Source organism: Salvia hispanica, chromosome 3 (genome assembly GCF_029641045.1).
Source record: "Salvia hispanica isolate PSC_SH4W2 chromosome 3, Shi_PSC_v1, whole genome shotgun sequence".
NCBI lineage: Eukaryota > Viridiplantae > Streptophyta > Magnoliopsida > Lamiales > Lamiaceae > Salvia > Salvia hispanica.
The window spans coordinates 33580386-33595664 of record NC_142694.1 but is presented as its reverse complement, the minus strand read 5'-3'; the positions used below and the strand labels follow the sequence as shown (position 1 = coordinate 33595664).

Here is a 15279-nt window from a genome sequence, read left to right as displayed (position 1 = left end):
GGTACTCCCCCATTTGGACCAACAATTTTCCACTCAAAGAACCCCATATTTGAATCAGTTCAACTATTTTAGCGAACAACATTAGAATGAAATCATTTCAATTTGATTAGAATTTTCAAATAAAATAAATCATAAATTAGGAATTAGTAAGTTATATAATTAAGAAAAGAATTTACTCCATGAAATTTAGGTACATACTAGTTTACAAATTTTGACACACATAAAAATGCTAATGGCTGTAACGAGGGTAAATAGGTAGTAGTGGAGTCACCGGGAGGAGGCTAAAGAGCGCCATTTGTCGGCAAGAATTACAGCTCTATTTCGACAACTTGCTGAGAGTTGCTCAAGCACAGCGTCTCTTGCTGGTGCTGCAGCCATTTCACCGGCCCTGGTAGCCAGTTCCAGGTACACCACACCATTCATTGCGTCGCCTTCCTGTCAACGAAGTAGAAATATCATCTAACTATCTGAGTTTTGAGCAATTACTCACGACAACTGAAAGCAAAGAGTGCTCGTGTTACATACTGAAATGAGGGCCAATCCGTGCTCATACTGAGCTTTGCTATGGCCATGGTCAGCTGCCCTCCTCATCCATTTTCTAGCCAACATATCCGATTGCTCCAAACCTTCACCGAGTGAGTAGCATAGGGATGTATTGTACATCGCACGCGCATATCCCCCCTCTGCAGCTCTTGCATACCAGCCAGCCTATTAAAATTAGTAATACGAGTAAAGGATAACCATTAGTCAGCAGTCTATGAAACTACAAGAGCAACTGTAACCCCTATGAACACCAACAACTTCATTATTTGGGCCATCATCGTTAAAATACAATATAATAGTCGATAATTAATTCTGCTAGAGGGTGAGTCAGGCTTTCTACAATACAGGTGTTTATAATCAGGGATGAGCATTATACAGAACACTGTTAAATTGTAAAACTAAAGAGGATCAAATTACAAACTTGGTTTCTTTTATACTACTCTTATAGTAATAAGTTAGTTCAGTTCCAATACAGAATTATGAAGAATTGGTCTGGTCTAGTTGTGCTTCTAGTCAAAGCTCAATTTCATATGCAACATCCAGATTCCAGCCTTGTACCAACTGATTTATCAACCAACGCAGCCTGAAACTTACAACCGGATGCATTTCTTCTGAGTTTCAATAGGTTGGCATATGTTAAGGTCAAAACAGTAGACAGTTGGATAACATCATACCGCTTCTCGTACACTTTGTTCCACCCCTTTTCCTTGATGAAAAGAAAGCGCCAGTTGGTATTGAGCGCGAGCATGGCCGGCAATGGAAGCCTTGTACAGCCACTCAACTGCCTGTTTGGTATTTGGAGGTTTAGCTGCAGCATATGCACAATCGTCATTCATATAGTAGTAGCTTTGTTTTGTAATCTCATTAATTGGTTTCTCAATTTCGTATGTATAAAATTGATTCTAGAAACATAACTTATGACAAAGATTTCTCATTTAGAAGTACATTAATCATCAATAACAGTCCTAAACATCAAACACTATATGCTGAAATTGATTATTCCCAAACACACACACCCAATCATGAATCACCAAGACCAAACAATAGCCTTTTCAAACACCCCCATTTCCCAATAAATCAAACCCGCATCTACCATAGCTAGAACAGAGCCACGCGCTGCCGCCTGCCGCCTTCAAGAAACAATCCAAAGCCTTGTCCAAGCAGGGCTGGCGGCCGTGCTTGAATTGCTTCCCTCGCTTAAACAAAGCCATGGCCTCGCTGAGCGGCTTGAGCGAAGCCGCCCTCAGATCCGGCAGAGTGAAGGACGCGGCGATCCTGACTAATGCGTCGTAGGGGATGCCGGAGATAGTTGAATTGGGGGGGTTTCGATGTTTTTGCCAAAGCGAGGGTATTCTTTTGCTTTTTGATCAAGGGAGGGGTGGATGATTTATGAAGAGGCCATTGCTTCTGCTTCATCTGGCCGTGGCGGCGGAATCGGCGGTGTTGAGCTCGGTGGAGACCGATAGCTGAACAAAGTAAACGATAGCCTTTTATTACTCATTTTTTTAATGCCATTATTTTATTTTAATCCATGCATAATTATTATTTAAATGTCATAAATTTAAATAAAATGTACTAGTACTATATATTAAAGATTAATAAGAAATGATGAATTGATAAAATATAGTACTACTTCATTATCTCGTGATTAATAAATTAATTGAACATCAATTCAAAAAGCTTATCTAGGGGTGCCGTTTGTCCGGAACGAATCACCTAAAACAAACCCTAAACCCTAAAACACATTTACAAAGATGTGTAATGATTCCACCATATAAAATTGTTCATCTTTATAAAATTATTTTATTTTATTCTGAGTATTTTAGGATTTTGTTTTAGGCGAATCCAGACTTTTTATATTGGGATACGAATTTATGATAAATAAACGTATTAAAAATAAGAGAAATGTTCCGCTGCACTCCTAAAATAAGCGACGGGTGAGCGACGCAGCCACGTCACCAATTAAGTTGTATACTTTTATCTCTCTCTTCAATTTCGGTCTCTCATCATTTTCTTCTTCGTTTTCTTTACACACTCGCTCTCCTCTCTCCCTCCCTCGGCGACTCTGCCTCTAGTTTTGCAACTAAGAATCCGAAATAATCTCTCTGAAAAATGGATCATTGCCGACTCTTTATAGTTCTTTGCATCTCTTTGCAAATCTCAACACTCTATTGTTTTCCCAAATCTATTAATTTCTTCCCCAATTCATGTCTTCTCGATTGGCAACTCCAATTTTTTTTTATTCAAGTGAGTTCTCAATTATCTCAACTCCCCTCTCTCTTTCTCTGCAATTTTCTCTTCAATTATTTTAAAGGAAATAGAGATAGAGAAATCTAGAATTGAGAAATGACAAAATCTTGCATGGTCTGATATAGAAAACAGGCGGAGATAAAAAAAAATGAAATAGAGATTCTGCAAAAATTAGAAAGAGCAGGAGGAAAAAAAGAAGAATCAATCACTCATCATTTATGAGAGAGAAACTAAATTAAAACTGATTGAAATGAAAGAAAAGTGCAGCAATAGAGGAAAAAGGAAAAGTGGAAAACTAAAAAAAATGCTAAGTAAATAAAATCAATAGGAAGAAAGAGGGGTGAATGGGAGTTAAAAACGGAAGAAAATTGGTGACGTGGTAGTGTCGCTCACACGTCGCTCATTTAAAAAGCGCAGCAGAACATTTCTCTTAAAAATAATACTCCTACTATATTAAAATATAAACAAGATAAAATATATTATATTATATATCACCACAAAATAATATAAAAAAAACATAAAATAGACTTCCTAAAATCATCAAGTAACTATCGGAATGTGGATACAAAATAGAAAATTTGAGTAAAGTATACACAAAATAGGAAACATAGGTGATAAACTACAAAATGGAAAATAGTTTGGAAATGTAGAAACAAGTCAAACTCGGGTCCCCACTTCGAGAAAACGCCTCACCAACTGCACCACTAATACTTCTTGCAATATCAATCAGAAAAATATACTACTAAGTAGACAATTATTTGGGGTACAATGGTACCCTTTGTTCTATGTTGGCTTCGCCAGTGGATTTAGGTGATCCCTTCCGCCGTTTGTCATTGAGTGGGTTCGCATCTTGTGGAACTCAAAATTCACTGCACTGCACTAAACGCTACTAATGCATGTTTATTACTCTATTTCTCTCCTTATCAAGGTTTAAGAGTGGAATCTAGGGCCGCTGCTGCCTTCTCCAAACCAGCGATACGAGCAAGCGTGTCATTTGACTAGGAAAATGATGAACGAGTCTCGACCATTGATCACCGCACCAAATTGTTATGGAGTAAAGGCAACTTATAATAAGTATATAAACAACCTGAAGATAAGGAATAGAAAGTACTCTCAAGCGTTTGGAAACAAGAACTAACAAAACTTGGAAATACCAATAGATAATAATCCTCTCACCGAGGCCTCGGTTTTCACCGCCTAATAACTTTAATCTCTCTTGATACATACTCAAAAACCTTCATACTCCCTCCGTTCCACAGTAATAGAGGCATTTCATTTTCTGCACTCATTTTGAAAAAAATGATAATTAAATAGTTAAAGTGGAGAGAGAGTAAAGTAAGAGACAGAATAATGTAGAAAAGAGTCTTATCTACAATATTCTCTCTTACTTTACTTTTTCTCCACTTTAACTATTTACAATTATTTTTTCAATATGAGTGCGCAAAATGAAATGCCTCTATTACTGTAGAACGGAGGGAATAGTATATATAGGAGTTTACAATATAATAATCCCACCAAACTTGCACCTAACTGATTCAAAATCAATTCTTATTTATTCAAATTAAATCTAATTTATTCAAATCCCTCCCATCCTACCTACTTACATTAGTGCATAATCATAGTACTATTTCAATCCTACCTACTTACATTAGTGCATAATCATAGTACTATTTCACAGTCAACTCTTGGGGCTACTTACATTAGTGCATAATCATAGTACTATTTCAATCCTACCTACTTACATTAGTGCATAATCATAGTACTATTTCACAGTCAACTCTTGGGGCTGATTTTATTCCAATCTATTTCTTAAAAATTATTCCATGAATGGGGACTGATATCATATTAAGGATTAATAAGAAAATGATGAATTAATATATATATATATAGGAGTATATATCAGTTGGTACATTTATTGAAAGGTTCCATTCAACCTCTAGCCCTAACATTCTTATGGAGTAACTAAAAACTAAAAGCTACTACAAAAAAGGTGAAACAGACAGAGCACGTAGGGAGATCACAACAATCAGATTTCCAAGAACTGAAACCAGATAAAAGTTATATGCAGCCAGGCAAATTTGGTCAAACCCTACGCTGAGAGCGAAGAATCCAGCACAGGCCGAAACTTAAGTGGGACTTTGAGCAAGGGAGCCTGGATTTCACCCGGCTTGCCAAGCTGGCCACAGGCGGCCATCTGATCATCGCCTCTGCTGGGTCGTACGAAGACCACCACTCTTGCTTTTGCAAGTATGTTGCGGAACTCTATCATCTTCTCGTCTGTGGTTGGCTTAAAGTTTGACCCACAATGGGGATTGAAAGATATTAGATTGACCTTGCAAGGAATGCCTTGGACAAGATTGATCAACCGCTTAGCATCTTCGACACTGCAACCAAATATACCAAATGATCGTCATACGGTCTATGGTTGATTTCCTTGTATCATTCACAGTGGAGTCTATTTGACAAACGACAAAAGATTTGCTATCAAAAGGATATCTGACCTGTCGTTCACTCCAGCAAGCATTACATATTCGAATAAGACCTTGTAGTGGCGTTTCAAGCGAAGTTCCTCCCGAAGTGTACCAAGAAGTAGCTCAAGGTTATACTTGCGGTTGATTGGCATGACCCAATTTCTGACCTGCATATGTTTTAGCAATGTGTTTAATTTAAATCTACTTTATATGTATAACTGTACATTGAGAATAATCAGAAAAAGAAGGCTAGAGGCAGTACCTCATCCGTGGTAGCATTCAAACTGACAGCTAATGCACAGTTGGATTCTTTAAGGAAACGCTTTAATTGTGGAACAAGACCACTAGTCGAGACAGTAACCTTACGAGGACTGAATTGAAGACCTTGCTCGTCTACCATTATGTCAGCAGCTTTTAGAACATTCTCAATGTTGTGAAGCGGTTCGCCCATCCCCTATAATGAGGAAACTTCAATCAGTAACTACAACCATGATGTGATTAGAGCATGAGACGTCTGATCAAATCAGTAGAACCTTCAACGCATGATCTCACACATCTAGGTCAAATGAAAACCATCAAACTCTGAATCTTAACCCATCATTAAGCAGATTTGATAACAGTAGTTGCTCAAAAAGAGTCATAATCAACTCTATTAATGATGAAATAACTCAATTAACACTTACCATGAATACAACATTTGTTATGTTACCAACTTCATGTGAGAACAGTCGCCTTGCAAACACAGCCTGCTCCACAATCTCGGCAGCAGATAAATTTCTTTTCAGTCCCATTCTGCCAAAAAAATCAACAAGAAAATCTATTACTACTTGGATAACAATAAACATTAAACGTAGGTAGCATTCTTCGGTTGAAAATTTGCACCATCCTTTTGAAACTCAAAAGATTTAAGTCCCAAGTTCATCTTCACAGAAGCCACACAAGGAGCCTTTTTCCGCTTACGTTCATATAATAAGAAACTAGAAAAAAAAAAGAACAAAAGAAAAGTAAATGTAGGTTAAAAATCTTGCCTCCCGGTGTAACAAAACTGACAATTCATGGCACACCCCACTTGACTAGAAACGCATACTGTAGTCCGGCCTCTAGGACAAGGAATCACAACGGTTTCAATCACTAGTCCATCCTCCAAAGTGAACAGTATCTGTAAAATCCTGTGACTCCCAAATGAATGAGACGGTTCTCAAAACTGTTGAAGTGCGTGAAAGTAGTACACATGCAACCTAATACTTCGCGTAGCTAACTAGCTATACAAGGAATAGTGACTAAACCGTCAGTAGACATGTTTACCTTCTTGGTTCCATCTGAAGCTGAAATCATATCCTTTAAGTGTAGTGCCTTGAATTCAGCATGTGCACTTAACATCTTTTTGAAATCCTTGTTCAAACCTAACAGTGCCCAACAAAGCGGGATGGAACTATCAATTAGCCCAAAAAATGGAGTACAAGATGGTTTGGGGAAACAAATGAAAACTAATAAAATGTGTTAAGTTTTTCCAGAGACAGAGTGATAGTGAACTTCGTTTCATCGACAAACTTTCTCGATTCTCAACTTATACAAGGATAAAAATATAACTAGAGCAGTTAAATTCACAGTAGCTATAGAAATAAAACTTTATAGAAAAATTAAAAAAAAAACAGAGACAAAGTCACTTGATCACAGAGCTAAAGAGACCGACCTTCTAATTCTTCATGGCAGTGAGCCCAGATATTGTTTCCGTACAAGCGTTTCCATAACATCATAGCCTGACCAGGCCTGTAGCCATGCGACTGAACCCATTTCTGTTATAGCAGTAAAACATTGAGATACTGAACTTCAATTCAATTCAATTTGGGTCACTGCAAACTCATTACTTGGGCAATTATATCACAAGATGATAGATAGGAAAAAATCAAAACTTGGTAGTAGATAATATCAACAGGAAAAAAGCTACTAGAAAATTATATTGATTAGAAAGAAGAGAGAGCAGGCAGCTAAAGTTATAACCAGGCAATCATTCTTCAACTTAGGATTTTCATCAAAAAAGAAATAAAATTAGTAGGATTAGAAAGGAGAAAGAGCAATACCTCAAGCTCGTGATATCTCATCCCTTTCAAAAGCACCATGGAACCCTTGATTGGAATTTCCATACCTCCGTCGCACTCTAAGTTAACTACAAGTAAAACGTAATCATATTTGGGTGAGTTAAGTGTTAATGTGGATAGAGGAGTGAATTACCTTTAGGGTTGAGGGGGACGTTGGATTGGAGAGTGGCAGCAGCTGAGAAAGAGAGAAATCGGGCATTGGAATTGGCGATGGGGAGAAAGCGGAGTGGTGTGAGAGAGGAAGAGGAAGGGAAGCAGAGGGTTGCGAGGTGCCGCCTCATCCACTGCCCGCGGCTGAGCGTCATCTCCATTGCCTATAGCCGCTCGAGTTCCAGAACACACCCACTATTTTACCACTTTGATTGAATGCACTATCTATATGCTTATGTGATGCCATTGTCATCGAAGCAGCATCAAGCGTTTGTAGTCCAAGGGTTAGGATAATTGCCTTCCAAGCAATAGACCCGGGTTCGACTCCCGGCAAACGCACCCATTAAGTTTTTTTTTTTTTTTTTTTTTATGCAAACTTTAACTTCTGAAAAAGGAAATACACATAACTATGATATTGAAACGCTGGTCTCCCCTCCGCCTCAGAAAAAGAAAAAGAAAAAATAAAAAGAAGAAAATCCAGAAAGAAGAAGTGAAGCAACAATGGCAACTACTCTCCCACCTTCAACTCTCCACCTCCCTAAGCCTAACCCCACATTCCCATCCCAACCCCGGCCTCTCAAATTCCCCGCGCCTCCCCCTCCCCGCGCCGCCCCAGAAGACCCCCCTTCGGAAAGCTTCGAGGAGCGCCTCTCGCAAGTGCGGCTCCGGTACCGCAGCGGATCGGGGAAGAAAGCGGAGGTGCGGAAGAGCCGGAAGGGCAAGAAAACCGGGTCGGGTGCGAGCGTGTTCCTGCCGCCTGTGGCGCTGAAAGAGCCCAAATCGGAAGGGCTGAATGTTGAATTCGGGTTCAGCCCTTATTCGGAGCGGGTGAACGGGCGGATTGCGATTCTGGGATTGAGCGCTCTGTTTCTGGTGGAGCTGGCCACGGGTCAGGGCGTCATTAACTATCACACTCCCTCCATTGTCTTCCTTCAGATTTACTTCGTGGCCGCGGTTTCCGCCATTTATGTCAAATTTGAGAAAGAGAAGATCAGTGTTTGGCCCAAATGAAATTCTATTCATTTTCTTTTTTTTTCTTGTTTCGGATTCCTTTCTGATTTTTATTTTGTGGTGTCAAGAATTATGAATCAACAGATTTTGTGAGTATAACAAGTATTCGCACAATTTCAACTCTCTAAGTCTATGAGGTTTTTTGTTCATGAAGAAGCAGCAGATTCTTCTCCAGATTGGCCGGGATTATGTCGCTCATTCTAACCAAACAAATTAATCTCCTCAATTTTGTGCAAACAAATCATTTAGATACGTCTTTAGCGTACAAAATCATTTCAATTTTGACTACTTATATTATTTATATACATTGTGTTCGTTTTACGGGATCGAATCAAATTCAATTTCACAATTCAATCCTAAACAGATAATCGTAGGATAATTAATCATAGCTAACCTCCTATGACTAAAATAATCACACGACTCAATCTAATATTGTATCTTGATATTATTCATCTAGAAAACCGAACACCACCATACATAGAATTATTTTTTAACTGTTTTATACTCCATTTGTCCCCGATTACGAGTTACACTTTGACCGGGCACGAGTTTTAAGAAATGTAAAGAAAAGTTAGTTCAAAAAGTTAGTGCGATGTGAGACCCACTTACTATTTATGATAAAAATGAAGTATGACTCTTAATTAGGGACAGACTGAAATGGAAAAGTGTGACTCTTAATCGGGGACAAGGGGAGTATTAGTTAGTAGTAGTATAATTTATATTTATGAATAAAGATGAGAAATTGATAATTTTTAAGCAACAAGAATAACATATTTATAAAAAATGAAAACAATAAAGTAATGAGTAGTAGGAGTATATTGTCTAGATAAAAAATATATAACTAAATCTGTTTTTCATGGGGAATAGATGTCGTGTCGACGCAAAGATATGCAAGTCATGCAACATTTGTAGATACGTCTGAGCATGTTATTGTCAATGCCCTAAGAGCACTCTCATTTCATGAGTTTGGGCTAGAACGATATACAACACTATAAGGTATAGATCACATGATGCATCAGTTTGCTTACAAGATGACCAGACCATGTGGGCAAGTCTAATACTGGTGCATTGCGATTTATGAATGATTTGTAATCTCTTAAAAATCAATTTAGTAAAAAAAGAAATTAAGTAGTTATCACTACTAATCTAGGGTTGTTAGATGACTTTTCAAGACCATTAATTGTATCAAATGACAAAAATAGTACTAGTAGATTAAAAAATTTAAAGCTAGAAAGATTAAGGTGTTGTGGGTTGAAATAAAGAGTTATTTAGTTATTTTTATCATATAATTGGGCTTCTTAGTTCTTACGTTTGGGCGTTAATCTTATAAAAAAAAGGACGAGACCTAACCCACGCTGAAACACGCACGCCTACATCTCTCGTTATTCTCTTCCGCCGCGAACCCGCCGCCGCCACCGTCACCGTCACCGTCGACCGCCGCCTCACCGTTCTCTCCCTTCTCTTCTCAGCCTTCTATCTACCTGCACACACAGCGCGCTCCCGCGCACCACCTTACGCATTAGCAATTCCCCTTTTCATCTTCAACCGTTGAACTGAATCGGCATCTACCGCCCCAATCAAGGTAGAATTCGAAACCTAGTTTATTTCTATGCTTTAATATGAGAAAATCTCTTTTGGAAGTTGAGAAAAGGGAGGGTCGGTTATGGCGGGAGGAGTTGAAAGTAGGGTTACGATTTTCGGTCATTGCTTAATTAATGGCTAGATGCGTGACCTATAATTGAATTAAGTTTGAATTGTGAAAGAAAGTTGGAACCTTGGATGAGTATGTGGGCTGGCCGATAATTTTGAGGGTTCAATTTGGGGATTGTTGTCTAATTGCTTCGAATAAGGTTATATGATTGTGCTTGGATATATTTTGATACGATTGAGTAGGAATTTGTGTTAAAATCAAAATCTCCTGATAATTTTGTGGTGGCCAAAAATTTATGGCAGTTCTTCTTGAAATTTATGAGATACTCGTATTTCATTAGTTTGGCTATATGCAGTTATCTTTGATAATATTGGTCATTATTTAAGTTGAAAATGTGAAATAATGATTGAAACTTGGAAGAGTGGTGTATGGACGAAATGCTCTGTTTAGCCTCCTTTTTGAATTTTGTTTAGCATGCTGTGGGTTATTTTTGTTGAATAACTTGAAAGGTAACTAGTGAATACATATTATTTGCATTTCTTGTCTTTTACTTCACTAAATATCTAAATGAATTTCATAAGTAATTGCATATATAAGAATTTTCTGGATGCACTTTGCATCTCCAGTTAAGATATTAATATTGCTGCATATGAGCATTTCAAAAGCAAAGTAAATATTTACATGCTTTCTTAGCTCCAGTATAGTGAATATTCTGCTGTACTTGTACATAATGGTAACATGTAATTGCATTCTTTGTAAAAATGTGCTAGTATTGCTTACAAAATCATTGATTGTTTTCTGGTGCCGCCTTAATGACAGCACTGAGCACTGTTATTGATGATACACCTGCTCTCTATAGTTTTTATGTTTAGCTCTTACACCCAGAGGTACTTGTTCAATTCACTTTGATGTTACTGTTATGTTAATTCTACTCTTTATTCATTAGTTTTATTTTCATTTTCTGAGTGAACATTGATGAATGAAGGTTCACTGAGGATATGAGCATATCACTTTAGACCGGCAGGAGAGCTCATCTGGTGTTCCGTGAGGAATTTTGGTGAAGAAAGGAACTTCTTATGGCTAGCCTGTTGACTGGTGAAACCTCCCATCATGGAGCACCTGTAGAAGATGTTGGTTCACACTGGTACTTATCAAGGAAGGAAATCGAAGAGAATTCTCCTTCTAGACAAGACGGTATTGATTTGAAGAAAGAGACTTACCTGCGCAAATCATATTGCACATTTTTACAAGATTTGGGCATGAGGCTGAAAGTGTAAGTTGTTTTCAGGTGCTTTGCATAGATTTCATATATTAGTATTCTGTTCGAGGTTTTATCATTACATAAAGTTTCTTGTGAGCAACTAGGTTCTATTTTTTTAGAGAACTGCTTTTTGTACATATTGTGTGCTTGCTTCTATTTTTGTTTAAATTCTGAGGAGTACAATGATGCATTTATGTGTTCAAGTCATTTGTTGTATTCACACCATTAAATGTAAATGGACAAAATTCTATTAAATTCTCTGGAAAATGAATAGCTAAATGGGTTTTAGTTTGCACTAGATTTGCCAATTTTGTGCCTTTCTAGGAGTTTTATGTTCAGGAAGCTTTTGGATTGCTGTAAGCTATTTAGCCTGTATATTTTTGCATGCATTCTTATGAACTGTGGTATAGAAGTTTCATGTGATAATATCACATTATCTGTAGTTATTTCTTATCAGAATGTATTCCACCTTGCAACTAAACACCGTATATGTTTATAGTCTTGCAATTTTCTTAGTGCACTGTGCGGATTCTTCATGTTGCAGGCCACAGGTGACAATTGCTACTGCAATTATATTTTGTCATCGTTTCTTCCTTCGTCAATCCCATGTGAGAAATGACAGAAGGGTGAGCAAATTTTCAGTTTTATTCCGACCTTTCTGTTTTCCCTTCACAGTTTAGTCTCAACTTTATGGTGTGTATGCTAAGAGACTGCTGGTGGACATTTATATGTAGATTCCATAAGAGTATACTATCTTTCTGATTGAATGTTTAGATATGGTATTCTGTATTCAGTAAAGAATTACTTATGGTGCTGACTGTTGATGTACATTAAGTAGTTTATTGTTTAACCCTTAACCATATGACGCCTCTGTATAAGGTCTTAATTTTGGCAGCTCATCTTTATTGCATTGTTTCTGCAGACTATTGCCACCGTATGTATGTTTCTAGCGGGTAAGGTTGAAGAAACTCCCCGTCCTCTTAAAGATGTGATTCTTGTGTCGTATGAGATTATTCATAAAAAAGATGCTGCAGCTATGCAGAGGATCAAGCAAAAGGTGATGTACAATACAACTTCTATGAATCAATTATCTCTGGACCATAGAAGTGTATTGATTAGACGTGTCTTATTTTAACAAGTACTGACTTTTCCTTTCAACATGAAGTTGGGATCACAATATTATGACTAGTAAGTAATATATAGTACTCCATGTTAATTTAAAGAAGTTTACTTTACTCTATCTAGTTCACTTGACACTGCTTTATCTTGGTTGTTTTTCTGTTGGATCTGCCCCATTAGACAGTCTATATGCCCATCTCAGAAAATTGTACTCCTTTATGCATGGATATCATAATACTCCCTTTGTCCTTGAAAATTTGTCACTTATTTTCATTTTCATCCTTCCTTAAAAATTTGTCACCTTTCACTTTTACTATTTTTGTTAGTGGACCCCACACTCCACTAACTCATTCTCACTCATTTTTTAATAAAACTAATACATAAAAGTAGGACCCACATGCCACTAACTTTTTCAACCCACTTTCTATTCCATTTCTTAAAACCCGTTCCGGGTCAAATGGTGACAAATTTTTAGGGACAGGGGGAGTAATTTTTAAGAGTTTTGATAATCCTCTTACACATCAATCATTTCATATTTAGTTCTCTGTACACAGGAAGTGTATGAGCAACAAAAGGAACTTGTTTTATTGGGAGAAAGGGTTGTGCTTGGAACACTTGGTTATGACCTGAATGTACATCACCCATATAAGCCCCTTGTTGAGGCAATTAAAAAGTTCAAGGTTGCTCAAAATGCCCTAGCTCAAGTTGCATGGAACTTTGTAAATGATGGGTATGATGTACTCTATATAGTTTCTACTTGGTGCTTATCCAAGGCGATTCTACCTTTTCTCCTTTTGACCAGAGAAAGCCCCGTGCAGGCTTCGGACTTCTCTGTGCTTGCAATTTAAGCCCCACCACATTGCAGCAGGTGCTATTTTCCTTGCTGCCAAGTTTCTCAAAGTGAAGCTTCCATCTGAGGGTGAGAAGGTTTGGTGGCAGGAGTTTGATGTCACCCCACGACAGTTGGAGGGTTGGTGTCCTATCAGCCTTTATACAAAGCGGTTATAATCATTATCATGCTATCATGGGCTATTTCTTATAGAGAAGACATGTATTTAATTTAAATGTCTGTTCAAGGAGTAAGGGGAGGGTTAAGGGTGACTCAGTATAATAGGATTGTATAACTTTCTTCATGGTAGGTAGTAGCATATTATGTGACGTTTCATTTTTTTACTGAAATTTTGTTGTTTGCAGAGGTTAGCAACCAGATGTTGGAGTTGTATGAACAAAACAGAGTCCCACAATCACAGACAAGTGAAGCAGAAGGGAGTGCTGGTGGTAGTCAGCGACCCCCATCAAAGATGACTGCTAATGAAGAACATGTTACCAGTTATAGTTCCCCTCATGGTGGATCTGCTTTGAAGAGTTCGTCCTCTAAGCCTGCACTATCACAGCCAAGTCCTGATGAACAATTTGTCGACAATCACAGTGGACCTTCTAGAAATACTCATGCACAAAACAGTGAGTATGAAAGTTCTGAATATAATAGTTTTCCAGATCGCCGGGGAGAGGATGTGATTCATGAACGAGAAGCCCTTCCACAACAGGGGAACTCGGGGGAGACCCAGAACAAAACTAAGCTCGGGCATGGGGAGGAGGATCAAAAAAAGGACGCTCTAGAATCTAAGGACAAATATCATGGAAGAAATGTGTCCAACAAGGATATTGCACTTAGTCAGTCACCTCATGATGCTACTAGAAAGCTTGACAGGGAGAAGATTAAAGCTGCCTTTGAAAGAAGGAAGGCTCGTGGAGATATTACTCGTAAAGTAGACCCTGTGGATGAGCTTGAAAAGGAATTGGAAGATGTGGAAGTTCCTGGGGACAGTGAGAAGACTAAGCGTGAAAGAAAGCAAAGTTGGAACAAGCCGTCAAGGACAGACCATGAGAACTCCCACAGCACCAAATACGACAATGAGTCTGGAGATGCGCAATACCCCCTAATGAAGGGGCAATCCTCCCACGGAGAAGATTTTGATACTGTAGAAGAAGGTGAACTTGAACCATCTGATCAAGCTGATCGGGCATATCGGTCACCTCGCACGAGCCGCAAGAGAAAAGCCAGTAGCCCGTTGGCAGGTAGCCCGTTGGATAGGAATGGACAGGGGAGGCCTGGGTATTCAGAAAGAGAACACAAACGGCATGGCCATGAACGGGGTTGATTGCTTGTGCGTGTTTGAAGCACTGTGCATGCTGCCCGAGGTCTTGACAGGCTGGTTACTGAAGAAAGAAGAGACATAAAGTCAGAGAATTGGAGAAGCTGGGAGCTGTTTTGACAAGATGAAGGGCCTTGGTATTAAGGTCGATTTTTTGATCATTCTCTGCATATGATTTACCTGTTTGAACATAAGTTCCAGGTTAAAATGTTGAGGAACCAATTAAGGTGATTATATAATTTATCATTGGCCTTGAGTTGGCACATATAATGAGAGAAGATGCAAGATTTGATTTCTGCCATTTAAGGTGGTGACTGAGATGCATTCAAGTTGTAACAGTAACAGTAACAAGAGTAAGAAGTAGAAATTTGTTCAAATTTTTGGTGGATTGTGACAATTTGTTCCCTTTTCCAGCTTCACATTTTCATGCAAAACATCATTAAATTTTCAACTATTTAATGCCGCATTTCTTTACTTGTTCATTTAGGTTAATCCGTCTCAATTGACATTCTCCAATTTAATCCGGTAATGTGTGTAAACATTCACAAACATGTACCTCCATTAGAAA

General features: G+C 38.2%; 3 protein-coding genes, 1 non-coding gene and 1 pseudogene across 7 annotated transcripts; 3 read left to right on the top strand and 2 right to left on the bottom strand.

The window, feature by feature from the left end:
- Positions 1-159: 159 nt before the first annotated feature.
- Positions 160-2038, bottom strand: LOC125210536 (F-box protein At1g70590-like; annotated as a pseudogene). Its single transcript, XR_016137381.1, has 4 exons — positions 1554-2038; positions 1218-1389; positions 526-708; positions 160-435 (listed from the first exon to the last, which is right to left on the bottom strand). The product of XR_016137381.1 is annotated as an F-box protein At1g70590-like (transcript).
- A 2607-nt stretch (positions 2039-4645) lies between these two features.
- Positions 4646-7840, bottom strand: LOC125216628 (Radical SAM superfamily protein). Of its 2 annotated transcripts, none has more exons than XM_048118383.2 (9): positions 7497-7840; positions 7346-7422; positions 6958-7060; positions 6570-6667; positions 6293-6423; positions 5948-6056; positions 5527-5718; positions 5295-5431; positions 4646-5177 (listed from the first exon to the last, which is right to left on the bottom strand). In XM_048118383.2, exons 1-9 carry the CDS (start codon positions 7672-7674, stop codon positions 4883-4885), a joined length of 1320 nt encoding a protein of 439 aa, XP_047974340.1. In that variant the 5' UTR covers positions 7675-7840; the 3' UTR covers positions 4646-4882. The 2 variants fall into 2 exon arrangements, with proteins under 2 accessions (XP_047974340.1, XP_047974339.1); XM_048118382.2 differs by having other exon boundaries at positions 7346-7431; positions 7497-7836.
- On the top strand, positions 7781-7852 carry TRNAG-UCC (transfer RNA glycine (anticodon UCC)). The gene has a single exon. It is a non-coding gene; the product is annotated as a tRNA-Gly (tRNA).
- Positions 7853-7943: 91 nt separating this feature from the next.
- Positions 7944-8652, top strand: LOC125216629 (FKBP-type peptidyl-prolyl cis-trans isomerase). The gene has a single exon (XM_048118385.2). The coding sequence runs from the start codon at positions 8015-8017 to the stop codon at positions 8522-8524; it is 510 nt and encodes a 169-aa protein (XP_047974342.1). The 5' UTR covers positions 7944-8014; the 3' UTR covers positions 8525-8652.
- Positions 8653-9837: 1185 nt separating this feature from the next.
- Positions 9838-15130, top strand: LOC125216626 (cyclin-T1-3-like). Of its 2 annotated transcripts, XM_048118381.2 has the most exons (8): positions 9838-10106; positions 10995-11062; positions 11161-11448; positions 11981-12062; positions 12359-12493; positions 13110-13285; positions 13374-13525; positions 13750-15130. In XM_048118381.2, exons 3-8 carry the CDS (start codon positions 11252-11254, stop codon positions 14715-14717), a joined length of 1710 nt encoding a protein of 569 aa, XP_047974338.1. In that variant the 5' UTR covers positions 9838-10106; positions 10995-11062; positions 11161-11251; the 3' UTR covers positions 14718-15130. The 2 variants fall into 2 exon arrangements, with proteins under 2 accessions (XP_047974338.1, XP_047974337.1); XM_048118380.2 differs by lacking the exon at positions 10995-11062.
- Positions 15131-15279: the final 149 nt, after the last annotated feature.